This window comes from Drosophila miranda, chromosome XR (genome assembly GCF_003369915.1).
Source record: "Drosophila miranda strain MSH22 chromosome XR, D.miranda_PacBio2.1, whole genome shotgun sequence".
NCBI lineage: Eukaryota > Metazoa > Arthropoda > Insecta > Diptera > Drosophilidae > Drosophila > Drosophila miranda.
In genome coordinates this window covers 15,543,522-15,558,297 of record NC_046674.1, presented here as the reverse complement: position 1 = coordinate 15,558,297, position 14,776 = coordinate 15,543,522, and the positions used below count along the sequence as shown (strand labels likewise).

Below are 14,776 nucleotides of genomic sequence, written 5' to 3'. Positions count from 1 at the left end.
CTTCCTTTTTAATTTTATTTGAATTTATTTATCTACGTTTATTTACTTTTATTTTATTTTGTTTTGTGCTACGCATTTAATGTTTTAATTAGATCTGTTTTGGAGCTATTCCAAGGACTTTTGGCCAGCTGTTGGGGAGTTCATAGAACGGCTCTCCAACAGAGATATATGTATGTATATCGAGATAGTGTCATATGGCTAATTTAATTTTTAATGTGTGCATGCTTAGGCTGGTGTCTGGTGACAGGTGTCATTTGGATTTTTCCACATTTAGAAAGCTGCCGCTAATTAAATGCGTAAACTTGTCCTTCTACGGATGAATATGTGCGGTGGGTGTTCTCTGGAGACTCTCTCTTCTCGCTCTGTGAACTTTTGGCGTGGCAAGGTTTCGTCTTTTAACTTTAATACGACCTTCAATTGAACACACAAAAAAATAATTGTATTAAATCCCAATCCATTTCCGTTTTGATTCATGTTTCGCTTAGTTTTCTTGTTTCTGTTTTAGCCGCCTCCCCCTTTTCTCAACTTATTTGTGTGTACGAACATTTTATATATTAATTTTATTGGATTCCATAAGTAATACGTTTTAATGAGTCTGGAAGTGTTTTGAGAAATACTTAGCCTCTTAATTAAATTGAGGGGAAGTAAAACGTTTAGGCTTGGATGCATTCGCTGGACTTGGCGTAGAGGTGCGAATGAATGGACTGGGGAAGACGCCACAAACGAATAACGAATGAGTCGGCAGGAAGCTCATCGAAACCGGACAGCAAAACTCTTTCATGTCATCGTCTAATCGGAATATTACCGAAGAGAATAGATTTATTGTTTCGTGCTCAATAAAATATACAATTAAATCACATACCCTTGCTAATCGATGTCTGCGGTTTCGACTATCTCAGCGATAAGATTGCGAAATGGTATTCAAATCTCTAGAACATACTTCAAATTCTGCAGAGTACCTACTACTTGAGAAGAGTACATAATCTTTAGCTTTTGGTTTTGATTGTTAATTATAACATTTATAAAGATATACATCCAAGTATGTACTAATCCGTCAAACAAAGCACTCTCTGTCTGAAGTTGGTATAAGCTTTTCGTTGGTTATAGTAGATTAGGCGTTTTCTTTGAATAGTTTCTTACAATATTTTTCTTCGTCATGGGCTCGTCATGGCTCAGATCGATAAGCTTACTACGAATTGGAAAAATCTGGCCATGAAAAGGCCATACAACTCATTCTGGGCCAAATCAATTCAAACTTATAGGTTCGCTCGGGCGTTGCTTATCGATAGCAATCGTTCCTATCCTTATCGAAGATTGGCAGCATCGCCATTATCAATCTGTAATAAATTACCCTAGCTTATTCCAGGCGCTGGGCAATACAGCACAGATAGTCAATGAAATATGATCCACACATGGTCCGGGAATCCAGTATAAAAGCCATCAGATTCTCGGTGAAAACTTTAGTTCAAGTCAACATGAAATTCGCTATCGCTTCGGTTGTGCTCCTGGTCGCCATTCTCGGCGCCCAAGCCGTGGATTGGCAGTCCGTGAAGAATCTGAACATCGAGACCGATGCCCCGAAGATCCGTCACGGTGCACCCACGGGTCGCATCACCGGTGGCACTTTGTCCAGCCGCAACCAGTTCCCCTACCAGGTGGGACTACTCCTCTACGTTGAGGGAGGCGCTGCCTGGTGCGGCGGAACCTTGATCAGCGACCGTTGGATTGTGACCGCTGCTCACTGCACAGACAGCCTGACCACCGGGGTGGATGTCTATCTGGGCACCCACGATCGCACCAATGCCAAGGAGGTGGGCCAGCAGATCATTTTTGTAGAGAAAAGGAATGTGATCGTGCACGAGAACTGGATTGCCGAAACCATCACCAACGACATTTCCCTCATTAAGCTGCCCGTCCCAATTGAGCTCAACGGTATGATAGATCTCTATATTCTTAGGAATCCTTCTTAAGCTTATTCTTCTCTTGGCAGAGTACATTCAGCCCGCCAAACTGCCGGCAAAGGCCGACAGCTACAATACCTACAGTGGGGAGACTGCTATTGCTTCCGGCTGGGGCTTGATCAGCGATTGTGAGTAACCTGCTCGCAGAACTCTCTGATGAACCCTGTTCATTTCATTCCACTTTCTTTGGATTAGCTGCCACTGCTGTCACTGACATTCTGCAGTTCATTGAGGTGCCCATCATGTCCAACAGCGGCTGCTCTCCCTGGTACTTGGGTCTGGTCGCCGGCACCAACATCTGCATCAAGACCACTGGTGGTACCTCCACCTGCAACGGTGATTCCGGCGGCCCCTTGGTGTTGGCCGATGGCAGCAACACTCTGATCGGAGCCACCTCCTTTGGTATTGCCTTTGGCTGCGAGGTGGGATGGCCCGGTGTGTTCACTCGCATCACCTCCTTCCTGGACTGGATCGAGGCCAACTCTGGTGTCGCCAACTACGGCAACTAAAAACGGAAGTGTCTTCAAAATAAATGTTTCTCTTTTGTTAAAAGAAGTACCTTCCCATGATTTAATTGATCCGTACTAAAGGGGAACTTAGTATGAGTTTGACAGGCAGTCCTTTGTCAGAAAGAGTAGTAATCTGTTAAACAACGAGTTTTTATAATAAGATCAAAGTTCAAATGCTATAATCCCCTTAGTCGTGGGCTCGGCATCTTTATATTTGATAAGCTTACTCCGAATAGATAGATCTCAGCATGATAAGACTATAAAACTCATTATGGGCACAGTTCTGGTTTTATGTGCGCTCTTTTACCTTATCGATGACTGGTAGCATCGCCATTATCAGAGTTGGCCGTAATCTATAGCAAATCACATTGGTTTATTCCTGGCCTGTGGGCAGCACCATAGCCCCAGCATAAAAGTCATTCGATTCTTGCGAACAAATCTAGCTATAATCAAAATGAAATTCGCAGGCGCGTCGGATGTGCTGCTGATCGCCATTCTCGGTGCCCGAGCCGTGGATTGGAAGTCCGTGAAGAATCTGAGCATCGAGACCGATGCACTGGCCTCTTCAACCAGTTGCCTTACCAAGTGAGGGAGGAGCTGCCTGGTGCGGCGGAACCTTGATCAGCGATCGTTGGATTGTGACCGCTGCCCACTGCACGGACCACCGGTGTGGATGTCTACCTGGGCACCCAAAATCGAGCCAATGCCGAGGAGAAAGGCCAGCAGATCATCTTTGTGCAAACTCGGTACGTGATCGTGCACGAGGATTGGGCTCCAGAGACCCTTAGCAACGACATTTCCCTAATCAAGCTGCCAGTGCCAATTGAACTGAATGGTGGGGGATATTCACTTAACTCTATTTTTTCCGGAATCCTAGCTGAATTACTTCTTCACTTGTAGAATACATTCAATCCGCTAATCTGCCCGTGAAATCGTCGGTCTTCAGCTACCGAAACTACAGCGGGGAGAGTGCCATTGCCTCCAGCTGGGTGAGTACTTTCGTGGAGTTCTTTGAATTGGTTTCCAATCTAATTTTACTCTAATTAGCTGCCACTGCTGTTACCGACATTCTGCAGTTCATTAAAGTGCCGATCATGTCCAACAGCGGCTGCAAAATAAGGTACTTGGGCATGATTAGCAACAACCACATCTGCATCAAGACCACTGGCGGAACCCCCATCTGCAGCGGTGATTCCGGCGGTCCCTTGGTCTTGGCCGATGAGAGCAACACCCTGATCGGTTCCACATCCTTTGGCCTTTCTGTGGGTTGCGAGGTGGGATGGCCGGGGTGTTTACACGCATCACCTCCTTCCTGGACTGGACCGAGGCCTAGAGTGGCGATGTCAACAATGGCGACAAGGCACAGTGAGTGAAACAGCCAATCTAGCTAATATAAGCACAATTTTCGAAATCAGAAAAACGGTTTTTTATTTTATCCATTCGATTTACAAAACATTTAACCTCTCAAAGTACACATAAATAACTTTCGCTGGCGCAACAACGAATTTTGGCGTGTTCAAATAAAATAATTTCACTAAAGTTAGCTGTTTGCATATTTATTTTATTTTTTCCCGAAGTAACAATTGTAGAACAACCTTAAATATTTTAAGTTTTCTTCTGTAGAGTTTATCTAAAATATCTACACTTGTTCTGGCTAATACTAGTATAAGTTGGTAATTTGGTTCGTTCGGATTATAATTTTTGTAGTTTCATTTTTTGCCTCAAAACATTCACTTTTTACCAGAATTCAGAAATTCATAACGTCTGCTTTTGGATCTGGATCCGACTAGAATATGATTCTGAATAATATTTAATATTTTGTTACTTTTTGCAATAACTTTTCATTGTTATTAAAAAAAAAGTTTTAAATTAAAAAAAAAAAATTTGCTTTGAAAAAAAATTCTATGATTTACATAATTCGCATAGGAAAAAAGAGGAAGAAGGTATCTTTTTTAATTTCGAGGATGTTATTATATCAGCTTATTTAAAAATAAATGTTTATTTTGGATTATAAGAAGTAAAACTCGTATTCGGACTTGGGTCTAGGACGAGGACGCTGGCGCTTATGCGTACGCATGCTGACATCCTCGGAGAGGTCCTCGTCGGAGCTGGGACGCACGTCCAGCTCATCTGGCTGATCATCCTCCTGCTCATCTTCCTGCTGCTGCTGTTCCAATCTTCGACTCTGGCGGGGCTTGCCATAGTCCCTCATATACTGATCGAAGAAAATCGCCTCCGTGGTGTCCTGATGTGAGTTGACGCCCGTCTCGTCGCTGATCCAGTCCAGGTACGAAGCCACCTTGGTGAAGGCGGCCGGATATCCGCGATCGCAGCCATATATGCTGCCAAAGGAGGTGATCCCCACCAGCACTCGCTTCTTGGATTGTCTTCGCTGCAGAACAAGTGGGCCGCCGGAATCTCCATTGCAGGTGGAGCGGGAATTTCTCCCGCTGGTGCAGATATTGGTGCCGCGATAGGAGAGCGGAAAGTTCGTCTTGCATGTCCGCCCATCGATGATCTGCAGCTGGACATAACGCAAGACATTGCTGATGGCATGGACGCCAGTGGCATAGCGTCCCCAGCCAGAGGCGATGGCCAGCTTGTTCTTGAAGTTGCGGTACTCGTAGTGCCGCTTGGGAAGCTGTATGGGATGGATGCGTTCTGGAATTCAATTTAAAGGGTATTACTTCCTCTATAGTCTGAAAATCTCTCGATTTTACCGTTGAAGCTAACAGCATGGGGAAGTCGAATCAGGGCTATGTCATCCTTCAGGCGCTTGGGATTCCATGTGGGATATATGTGAAAATTACTGCTGGGCACCATCATTCGCACCTGACCCTTCTCCTTGGCGTTCTTGATCTCGTTGGCGCCCAAGAAGACCAGAGCGCGTTTGGCCCTGCAGGGAAACAATCGGTTAAGGGATGGGTTCTGTGGCAGATATCATACCATTCCTACATGTCCACACAATGTGCCGCAGTCAGCACATGCTGATCGGAGATCAGAGAGCCTCCGCACCAGTACAGACCCTTGGGACGCTGCAGCAACATGCCCACTTGGTAGGGGAAGCAGTGAGGATTGCCCACGTTACCGCCGAATATGCGATCCATGGCCATGGCCCCTTCGGGCAGCATCTTCTCTAGCAGCGGTGTGGTCTCCAGATTCAAGACCAAGGGCTCCTTTACATCCACATCTTCGTCGCTATTCCCATTTCCTCCTCCATTGATGCGGCTCTCCAGGTTGCTGGCACTCGTTTCCGCATCTTGTTCCATGGAGGAGGAAATGGTGGAGGAGGAGGAGGAAGAGGGAGACTGCGACATGGCCATGCCGAACGGTCCCGGATACATGGACACTAAATACATTGGCTTAACCTGTTGCCAGTCCAGTGCCGCTGCCAAGCCGCCGAGGGAGGTGGAGGCGGCATAGAGCAGGGCAATCCAGGTGAGCAGCTTCGTTTCCGATTGAGGCGTGGTGTGGTTCCGATTTGGGGATCGCCTCCGAATGTGATTCGTTATTGTGGCAACAATGGAGGAGGAGGCACCTGCTGATTGTGTAAACATTTGCGTTGCTTTGTTCGCGCACGCATTTAACTGTTAATTGCGATTAATTTAGTGGCACTTTTGCACTGCTTCCTCCTTTAATACATTGGCCACCGCCGCACCTTAACTCTCGCGCGATCGGTCGGTCGGTCACTGCGCTGTTTTCCCGTTTCGAAAAGCCGTTACGCTGGACAACGCGTTTGTAATCTCTGTTGCTACCGCTACTACTGCTGCTGCTGCTGTTTTATTGCTTGCCACCTTGCCACTTGCCACTGACATGAACACCGACGAGCGTCTCGCAAGGTACTGGTGCGGCGCGCGCCGCTTGCCAGCATTTTTATAAACTCTTTCGCCAGCCATTTCTTTGAACCACTTTAATTATTTCGTCTATTTTGCTGCATTAATTTGGCCCCGTCAACGCCACCGCTGCTGCTACCTCCGCCGCTGCAGCCGCATTTTGTGCTCGCAATTGTATTGCAGTTGCATCAATTTCATTTAATTTGACTGCATGTCAATCTGCATATGCTCTCATCTCACTCTCGCTTACTCTCATCATATTCCTTCATTCCACCTTCCACTGCAGCTATGATGTGGTCACGCTTGCGCTTTTTACCGTTTGACAGAGTCACACAGGGCATTGCATTCTTTCTCTCCATCTCCTTCTTCCTCATTCATTCAAAGTTCGGCTGCCCTTTTGATCGGTTGTCTCCCTCTTGACATAGTGGCGAAAATACCCACGTGTGTGTGTGTGTGTGTGTGTGTATGCTGCTGCTGCCTAGTTGTTTTACCATTTAAATTGTGTTTGAGGCTGTAACTCTAGCTATCTCCCCGCTTTGGTGCTATTACATCACGCGTATAGTGCTCTTCTCTCTTAATCTTCATTATGCAGTAAGAGGGAATCTCTTTAGTGTAAATGCTTTCATTGAGTAAAACGCGAGATAGAAAGAGAGAGGGCGAGCGACTAGCGGTGAGTAAAACAATAAGATTACACGATACAGTTATAAATTTGCATGTCTGGTGTCTCGCATTTCATCTCTTCGCACAGTGGCCTGTGGCTTGTTGAGGTGCTGTTTTCCCTGCGTGGGTGTAGGAAAACAGTTGATATTCCCACAGCCCACTGTGCAGCTTCTTTGACTCTGCCAATCTCAAGGTTATTGCCGGGTCTTTCTGTCGCATGCTTGCCATTTGCTGTGTGGCTCGTAAACAAATTAACAGTTTTCCATTGATGGGCTGGTTGGTTGCATGTGGCATGTGCAGAATTCTTAGCAGGAAATGGAAGTGCAGCATTAAAAATATGTATTTTTAATTAAATTAATTCGTGCACCGCCTGCGGCTGCCAGAAATAACTTTTATTTGGTGTTGAAAGTATTTCTGTTGCCTGTCTATTTAGGAAATTACTGGTACTGCTGCGGTCTGGTCTGCGCCTAGCCAAGCAAGTAAACAAAATCGTCTCGGTGATATGTTCGAATCGAATTCGTCGGTAATGAGGCTAAAAAAACATAATCCACAGCAGCAGCAACAGCAACAATACAATGATTATGCAAATGCATGCTCTACACCCGCCCCGCCCCCCTTTCTCTATCCCCCCGTATCATAACACCCCACCTGCTGCGCTTGTTGTGCAGTTCGATTTCGTGCTGTGCGTCGATACCCAACCAAACCAATGCATAAGCATAATCGCGAATTGTGATTACCACGCCGCCGCGGCGGGGCTGCGCTGCCCGTTGCATGTTGCACTGCACTCATTAATAATGGGCGCGTTTTTGTTGCTGCATTTTATTGCACTTGCTAATGCCTCTGCCGTTATTTAATTTCGCACTATTCCCCAACATTTTCGCATTTTGCGACGCCACCTCTCCTTGTGCGTCGTCGCTTTGGCGAATGCTTCAGGGCTTCCGTTTCGCATTTCATTTATAAAAGAATGGTGTGTTTCACTTTTTCTTACAACATTTATTCTGCACTTACGGACTACGCACAGAATCGTATTCTATGGCTGGATGATAAGTGTAAATTACTTGCTATTTACATACACATGGGGTGGATAGGATAGTTTTAATGGGTTTGAGTAGTTCACCTCCAAATGTGAAACGGCCCAAATGAAACGCTCGACGGCACTCCTGCAACGATGATCTATAGCTAGGGCTAGGGGCGCGCAATGAAATAATGTGAACGATCGGTCGGTAATCCTAGTTTCAATAATTGGTATCAGTACAGGTGACCGCATGCGAGATTGCAGGCCCGGCAGCATTCAATGGGAACTCCCTGCGGTCACATTATATTTGGACACTATTCGTAATATCTATTGTAATTTATGCAATGGGTGTAAGGAGTAAAACAGTGACACAATCTATCCGAGTGCAATAATGATATTACGTACATATGTATGTAGATGTTTCAGTCTCTCTCTAATCGAACGCCGCCGGCTGCGGCTGCTGCTGCGGCTGGTGCATGTGGTACTGGCTCAGTGTGTGCAGCTGTATGTCGTCCATGGTCATGGCAGTCTTGGCTTCAGCGTTTCTTCCTCCGGGACCGGCTCCGGCATCGCCTTCGAGCATTGCACTGTCGAAACTCTTGTTGAGACGATCGTGAAATTCGGTCATTGAGATCTTCTTTAAGGCGAAGCGTTTGCCAAAGGTCTTCTTCACCTTCTGGCGTCGCTTCTTCAAAAGGATTTTGTTCTTGTTCAGTCCGTCACTGAAGGAAATGGCGCGTCGCAGCTTTCGGTTGCCAAACTTCACAATTCGCACTTGGCTGCTAATCGAGCACTCCTCACTGTCGTCCTCCACATCGGCGGCATTCTCGTCGCTGGGCTCCTCGAAGATTGTCTCGAGATTCGTGGGCGTAAACTTCTTTATGCGCTTGTTGGTGTATATCTTCTCGATGCTCTTGAGTGTCTGTGAATTGGTGGTTAGCTCCTTGCGACGGTTCTTCTTTATGGGCTTCATGATGGCCCTGCAGACGCGGTTGAAGTTGTCCTTGGAAACGCGTGCTGGCATGCGGCGCCGAGCCACGCCGCCCCTGCGGGTGGTCCCGCTGTGCCAGTCGCTGTCATCGTCCTCCCCGCGGCTCAGCTGCGAGTCCACCTCATCGGACTGATCACTGCTCTCGCTGGCCTCCGATTCCTTGGACCCTGTATCCTGCATCTCCTCCACGTCCGACATGGCCGTAGCCATGGGCTTCAGGCTCCACGAGAAACTGCTACTGCTGCCGGAGCTGCCAAAGGAAATTAAAATTTGACTTAATTTTGGTTCGTGTGAGACACTCACCGATTCTCCGACAATCCGACTTCTTTCGGCTGAAATGTGATGTTGGCAAAGTTATGCACAATGTTATCCATTACGACTGTTTGTTGGCCGCGGAACCAAGCATTTCCTTTAGCTTTAACCCTTTAGCCTTTGTAGTCGTCTGTTGGTAATCTCCTGGGGGGGGTTTTTTGTTGGTCACACGACGAGTGCCACCACCGGGCCTCCAAATTCTCGAACAATCCGACGGTTCAAAACTTTGAGCGAAGGAATTAATGTCAAGTATAAGCGACACACTGGTTTGTGGCTATAGTTTTAGCGTCTGCTGTGCGTATTTTTGTTGCAAAAATTTTTTTGCTCAAGAAATGTTTATTTTCTAAGGAGTTGCCAGAGTGCCTAAGACCATATGAAGTCTATCGATACCAATATCGATATCGAATGTAGTGGGCCCGTACCGCAGTATTATGGAGAAAAATGCACCAGGGGGCGCCTGTGTTAGGAAGGTCGATGAATTTGAATGGTGCGCCCTTTGCTATTTTCAAATATCTGTATTGGTTATTTGTATATGTATTTTCAATTATATTACATTTTATTCAAGCTGATAAGGGAAAAACATGATTAAATCTTATCGATAGCTAAACATTTATTGTCTGAAGATTTCGTCAAGTTTCTTTAGGCATATACATAGATAAAACGGACATTTACATTTGTATAATTTTTAAAATGGTGGCTTTGCTTATCTGCATATTGTAAATTATGTGGTCTTAACATTTATATTGATTTCCGGCAAAATTTTGCGCAGTAACGAGAAGTATGGTATATAACTCCCAGCGATCATTCAGTAGCCTCCAATAACTATTTGAATCAGAATGAAGCTGCTGGCGGTTCTGCTTTTGGGAGTGATTGCCTCCGCGTCGGCATTCGAGAAACCAGTGTTCTGGAAGGATGTGCCCGTGGGCAAAGGCTCCATTGAGGGGCGCATCACCATGGGCTATCCGGCGCACGAGGGCAAGGTCCCTTATATTGTGGGTCTGGGCTTCAGCAAGAATGGCGGCGGCACTTGGTGCGGTGGCTCCATCATTGGCAACACCTGGGTCATGACCGCCAAGCACTGCACGGACGGTATGGAATCGGTGACCATCTACTACGGTGCCTTGTGGCGTCTCCAGGCCCAATACACCCACTGGGTAGGACGCAACGACTTCATCGAGCATGGTTCCGGCGACATCTCTCTGATCCGAACCCCGCACGTGGACTTCTGGTCGCTGGTCAACAAGGTGGAGCTGCCGAGCTACAACGATCGCTACAACAACTATCAGGGCTGGTGGGCGCTGGTCTCCGGGTGGGGCAAGACCTCCGACGATGTCGGCGTCTCCGAGTACTTGAACTGCGTGGATGTCCAGATCGGCGCTAACTCTGTGTGCGAGAGCTACTACGGCAGCTTCTCGGGCGATCTGATCTGCATTCCAACTCCCGAGAACAAGGGCACCTGCAGCGGCGACTCCGGCGGTCCCCTGGTCATCCACGACGGCAATCGCCAGGTAGGCATAGTGTCCTTTGGCTCCTCCGCCGGCTGCTTGTCCAATGGCCCCAAGGGAATGGTGCGTGTCACCAGCTACTTGGACTGGATTCGTGATCACACTGGAATTTCTTACTAAGGGAACATTACTTTAAATGGAAAAAAATCTGAGCTATGTTTTAATGCTCATAATTTGAAGGATAAGTGACTCTGTCACTGAATAGATACCATTCCATCCCCATTTATCACACACTTTTTTCCGGCTGACTTTAACAAGAGAGATGCCAGTTGTCACAGTGAGGGATATTGACCAGCACCCAGATTTGGATCGCATCGCCAACCGGATTGTGTTCAAGCAGGGCGATGCCGCCAAGCCCCTTGTCATTTCCAAGTAAACGTGGATCGCACATCCAATCGAAGTCTGCAACATTTTCAAGCATTTATTTAAGCGTTTCTTGATTGAAATGGGAATGCATTTACTGCTTTATATTTTCATTCACAAGTCATTTATTGATTAGTAGGAAATGCCCGTGTGGTCACGGATCCAATCCAAGTATGAAGTGACGCGAGTCATGCCCTTCGGACTGTTCGACAGACAGCCAGCAGAAGAGCCAAAGGACACAATGGCCACCTGGCGATTGCCGTCGTGCAGGACCAGGGGACCACCGGAATCTCCACTGCAGGAGCCCTTGTTCTCGGGCGTGGCGATGCACACATGATTGGGCGTGATGGTCGTGGTGCCGTAGTGGGCCTCGCACACGGAATTGTCGGCAATCTGAATGTCGACGCAGTTCAGGTAATCGGAGACGCCGCTGGAGTCGGAGGTCTTCCCCCAGCCGGAGAGCAGGCCCCACCAGCCGTAGTAGTTGTTGTAGCGATCCTCGTAGCGGGGCAGCTCCACCTTATTGACCAGCGACGAGAATTCCACGTGCGGAGTGCGGATGAGTGAGATGTCATTGTTGATGGTCGTCGTGCTGTATGCGTCGTGCTGCACAATGTCCCCCTGTTGCACCACATGCGTGAACTGCGGCTGGTTGCGCCACACGGAGCCATAGGAAATCTTCACAGAGCTAGCCCCCTGCGTGCAGTGGGCGGCAGTGAGGACCCACGTGTGGTCAATGATGGAGCCGCCGCAGAACCAAGATGCGCCGATTTCATTGCTAAAAACCAGGCTCACAATATACGGAACCTTGCCCTCGGTCGCCGGATAGCCCATGGTGATGCGTCCGTTCACATTCTTGCCCACGGGCATGTCCTTCACGGGCACGGCCTCCTCCAGGGCTGCCGCCAAGGCAATCCCCGCAATAGCTAGAACTGCAAGCACTCTCATGTTAAACGAATATCAGCACAATGGCGGTATTGAGGGGCTTATATAGGCGACTTCCGAATCGGACCATATCATTGCCGCTGTTCAAAAGCATTCACCTCAAGTTAAGACTACAATTTACAATCTCCTCACCACCATCTGATAACTCTATTCGACCGTATATCAATGCACCTCAATTGTACAGAACGCCAATTTTTTTCCGGAATCCCAGACACACCCCATATTCTCATGATTACTCATATCTCTCAAGTTTAAAACAGAACTGGGACGTTTCTTATCGGTTGAATATTTTGGGTTTTCTATTTATTGGACGCTCTACGGGGAATTCAAAATATATAGAATTCATAGAATGCATACTTTTTAAGCTAAGATTTTAAAAAGTACAGGTACCTATCGATTTTCCCTAAAATGTTAAATTAATAAGAAAACTTGAATTTTAAATATAAATACACCTAAAATTTAAATTAAATATTTTCATATTTAGATACAAAAATGGTTTCTAAACTAAAGTATTTTTTTTTTTTTCTAAAGATTAAATATGGGTCAAATTATAAAGTCCACTTCATACATTTATGTTTATATTAAACTTTAGTACTTTTTTATTTAAATACCGAATATTTAATTATATAACGGCTGTGTTTCCATTTTCCATGCCATTTTGTGGTTGTGTAAAATCACCTTTCCATGGAAACTGAACGGATTTTGTTCGGGAATGTCTTGATTTCTAAAACCCAATTTAGTTTATGGTTTTTATAGATGCCAAAACTAGCAGCTCATAATCGGGTTCGTTATTTCTGAGTTACGTGTTCCAGAAATGGGGAAATCTATTCGTTTTCGTACCATTTCATATCCCTCAAATATTAATGCTATTGGAAACACTTATAACTGAGTCATTTCAGTCGAAGGTTCCTTTCGGAATAATGATTGAGAAGTATGATACTTGCATTATGAATTACATTTGTAGAACTTCTCTATCCAAGAATATAACAATTCATCCGTAAAATAATGATAATAGGCAATGGAGTACGGGATTTTTTCAAATGCATTTTATTTGATTGAAAGAATAACTTTCTAGAATTTCATTTAGCCAGAAATTCCAGTGTTTTGCGCGATCCAGTCCAAGTAGTAGGTGACACGGGTGAAGCCAGCGGGGGAGCCGACCTCGCAGCCAGCGCTGGAGCCGAAAGAGACGACACCAATCTGGGTGCCATCGAGGGCCAGGGGGCCGCCAGAGTCGCCGTTGCAGGTGGACACGCCGTTGTAGGTGCCAACGCAGATGACCCTATCGGTGACGATCAATGAGCCGAAGGTCTGCTCGCACACGGAGTTGGCGATGACGGTGAGTTCGGCGTACTGCAGATTGCTGGCCACGGAGGTGGAGGCATCGGAGGTCTTGCCAAAGCCGGAGGCGACGGCGGTCTGGCCGGCATAGGTCGAGTAGCTGCTGGAGATGGCGGGCAGGGCAACCTTGTTGATGGCAGCGGTGAAGGCAACAGCCGGGGTCTTGATCAGCGAGATGTCGTTGCGCAGGACAATCGAGTTGTAGCTGGCGTGCTGGATGAAGTTCGAGCTAGTGACAGTCTGGGTCAACTTGGGGGAGGTGCGGACAGTAGCACCATAGCCGACGACCACAGAGGAGGCACTAAAGTAGGGCGAAATCGGTTAGTATTGGTTCCATGCGAATTCCTCGATCACTTACCCGCTGGTGCAGTGAGCAGCAGTGAGGACCCACTCGGCGGAAATGATGGAGCCACCGCAGAACCAGCCGCCGCTGTTGCTCGCAAAGTTCAGGGACACCTGGTAGGGGAACTGATTCTCCACAGCGTCCTTGCCGTTGGTGATGCGACCCTCGATCGATGGGCTCACAATTCTGTCACGGGGATGCACAGGCAACGTCTTGGGCAAGACGCCGGCGGAAGCGGTGGCCAGAGCCAGAGCGAGAACTACTAGAACTTTCATGTTTGTTTGATCGTTTAACGAATGATTATTCCATCGACTGGTTGCCCATTATATACCCATTCCCATGGCCCATTCCCATGGCCCATTGCCCATGGCCCGTTTGGTCTAATCAGGCTAGTCACCTGTCGTTTATTTCGATCATAAATTTGACCACCTAATCAGTGTGTCTTTGCACAGTTGCAGGATATTTTATCAGCTTGCAGATACGAGCACCGCGATGTCTGGAACTTTTAATCGTTCTGCATCTTAAGAGATTTGATGCGATTAAACGGACAGCGAATGCGAATGCGAGTGCCAGTATTCTAATCGTTCAGTGATCGACTCCGAACCTCGTTCGACGATCGAACAATGTGCTAAAATAAGATTACAATTTATGACGGGGCTAAACAATTTGAGGTTTTTATTGAATTTCCTGATATCGATGTTTTTATATGTTTTATTTTTTTCTCTTTTTTTTTGAGCACTGAAAAGTATACAACAAAAGATGTCGGCATTTCTGTGGCAGTTTGTCTCAGTTTGTTTGCAAAATACATTTTGATCCTTCATACATTTCATTGTGTACCACTCTAAGTATCTTTGGTGATATTTCAATGATAATTCTTCAGATTTGTCAATTGAAAAACTGAAAGTATTTTCTTGAAGCTTAACAGTGAGGAGGATTTTCTCTTCTCAGCTAGTTTCTTTAATCCTTTAACCCATTCAGATTATGTACATATGTACAGA

At 46.5% G+C, this 14,776-nt stretch overlaps 6 protein-coding genes and 1 pseudogene across 7 annotated transcripts; 3 read left to right on the top strand and 4 right to left on the bottom strand.

Annotated features, from left to right (window-relative positions):
• The first annotated feature begins 1,445 nt into the window (after positions 1 to 1,445).
• LOC108152480 (brachyurin-like) lies at positions 1,446 to 2,519 on the top strand. Its single transcript, XM_017281853.2, has 3 exons — positions 1,446 to 1,932; positions 1,991 to 2,089; positions 2,157 to 2,519. The coding sequence occupies exons 1-3, from the start codon at positions 1,476 to 1,478 to the stop codon at positions 2,468 to 2,470; spliced, it is 870 nt and encodes a 289-aa protein (XP_017137342.1). The 5' UTR covers positions 1,446 to 1,475; the 3' UTR covers positions 2,471 to 2,519.
• A 390-nt stretch (positions 2,520 to 2,909) lies between these two features.
• On the top strand, positions 2,910 to 3,669 carry LOC108165330 (annotated as a pseudogene).
• Positions 3,670 to 3,914: 245 nt separating this feature from the next.
• LOC108152478 (transmembrane protease serine 12) lies at positions 3,915 to 6,662 on the bottom strand. The gene is made up of 3 exons (XM_017281851.2): positions 5,426 to 6,662; positions 5,191 to 5,366; positions 3,915 to 5,131 (listed from the first exon to the last, which is right to left on the bottom strand). The coding sequence occupies exons 1-3, from the start codon at positions 6,025 to 6,027 to the stop codon at positions 4,479 to 4,481; spliced, it is 1,431 nt and encodes a 476-aa protein (XP_017137340.1). The 5' UTR covers positions 6,028 to 6,662; the 3' UTR covers positions 3,915 to 4,478.
• A 1,273-nt stretch (positions 6,663 to 7,935) lies between these two features.
• On the bottom strand, positions 7,936 to 9,655 carry LOC108152479 (protein tantalus). Of its 2 annotated transcripts, XM_033387653.1 has the most exons (3): positions 9,273 to 9,655; positions 8,384 to 9,219; positions 7,936 to 8,305 (listed from the first exon to the last, which is right to left on the bottom strand). In XM_033387653.1, exons 1-2 carry the CDS (start codon positions 9,341 to 9,343, stop codon positions 8,412 to 8,414), a joined length of 879 nt encoding a protein of 292 aa, XP_033243544.1. In that variant the 5' UTR covers positions 9,344 to 9,655; the 3' UTR covers positions 7,936 to 8,305; positions 8,384 to 8,411. The 2 variants fall into 2 exon arrangements, with proteins under 2 accessions (XP_033243544.1, XP_017137341.1); XM_017281852.2 differs by having other exon boundaries at positions 7,936 to 9,219.
• Positions 9,656 to 10,098: 443 nt separating this feature from the next.
• Positions 10,099 to 10,916, top strand: LOC108152484 (serine protease 1). The gene has a single exon (XM_017281858.2). The coding sequence runs from the start codon at positions 10,118 to 10,120 to the stop codon at positions 10,904 to 10,906; it is 789 nt and encodes a 262-aa protein (XP_017137347.1). The 5' UTR covers positions 10,099 to 10,117; the 3' UTR covers positions 10,907 to 10,916.
• A 334-nt stretch (positions 10,917 to 11,250) lies between these two features.
• LOC108152483 (serine protease 1) lies at positions 11,251 to 12,121 on the bottom strand. The gene has a single exon (XM_017281857.2). It carries the CDS (start codon positions 12,095 to 12,097, stop codon positions 11,282 to 11,284), a length of 816 nt encoding a protein of 271 aa, XP_017137346.1. The 5' UTR covers positions 12,098 to 12,121; the 3' UTR covers positions 11,251 to 11,281.
• Positions 12,122 to 13,118: 997 nt separating this feature from the next.
• LOC108152482 (serine protease 1-like) lies at positions 13,119 to 14,086 on the bottom strand. Its single transcript, XM_017281856.2, has 2 exons — positions 13,794 to 14,086; positions 13,119 to 13,736 (listed from the first exon to the last, which is right to left on the bottom strand). Exons 1-2 carry the CDS (start codon positions 14,051 to 14,053, stop codon positions 13,178 to 13,180), a joined length of 819 nt encoding a protein of 272 aa, XP_017137345.1. The 5' UTR covers positions 14,054 to 14,086; the 3' UTR covers positions 13,119 to 13,177.
• Positions 14,087 to 14,776: the final 690 nt, after the last annotated feature.

Bases quoted from the DNA above. Each gene is read 5' to 3' on its own strand.
- LOC108152482 (XM_017281856.2), bottom strand. From the start codon at position 14,053: ATGAAAGTTCTAGTAGTTCTCGCTCTGGCTCTGGCCACCGCTTCCGCC. The intron at 13,737-13,793 runs GTAAGTGATCGA...GCCCTACTTTAG, and splicing joins GCTGCTCACTGCACCAGCGG to TGCCTCCTCTGTGGTCGTCG.
- LOC108152484 (XM_017281858.2), top strand. From the start codon at position 10,118: ATGAAGCTGCTGGCGGTTCTGCTTTTGGGAGTGATTGCCTCCGCGTCG.
- LOC108152478 (XM_017281851.2), bottom strand. From the start codon at position 6,027: ATGTTTACACAATCAGCAGGTGCCTCCTCCTCCATTGTTGCCACAATA. The intron at 5,367-5,425 runs GTAGGAATGGTA...GTTTCCCTGCAG, and splicing joins GCGGCACATTGTGTGGACAT to GGCCAAACGCGCTCTGGTCT. The intron at 5,132-5,190 runs GTAAAATCGAGA...ATTGAATTCCAG, and splicing joins CCATGCTGTTAGCTTCAACG to AACGCATCCATCCCATACAG.
- LOC108152480 (XM_017281853.2), top strand. From the start codon at position 1,476: ATGAAATTCGCTATCGCTTCGGTTGTGCTCCTGGTCGCCATTCTCGGC. The intron at 1,933-1,990 runs GTATGATAGATC...TTCTCTTGGCAG, and splicing joins CGTCCCAATTGAGCTCAACG to AGTACATTCAGCCCGCCAAA. The intron at 2,090-2,156 runs GTGAGTAACCTG...TCTTTGGATTAG, and splicing joins CTGGGGCTTGATCAGCGATT to CTGCCACTGCTGTCACTGAC.
- LOC108152479 (XM_017281852.2), bottom strand. From the start codon at position 9,343: ATGGATAACATTGTGCATAACTTTGCCAACATCACATTTCAGCCGAAA. The intron at 9,220-9,272 runs GTGAGTGTCTCA...TTCCTTTGGCAG, and splicing joins GTCGGATTGTCGGAGAATCG to CTCCGGCAGCAGTAGCAGTT.
- LOC108152483 (XM_017281857.2), bottom strand. From the start codon at position 12,097: ATGAGAGTGCTTGCAGTTCTAGCTATTGCGGGGATTGCCTTGGCGGCA.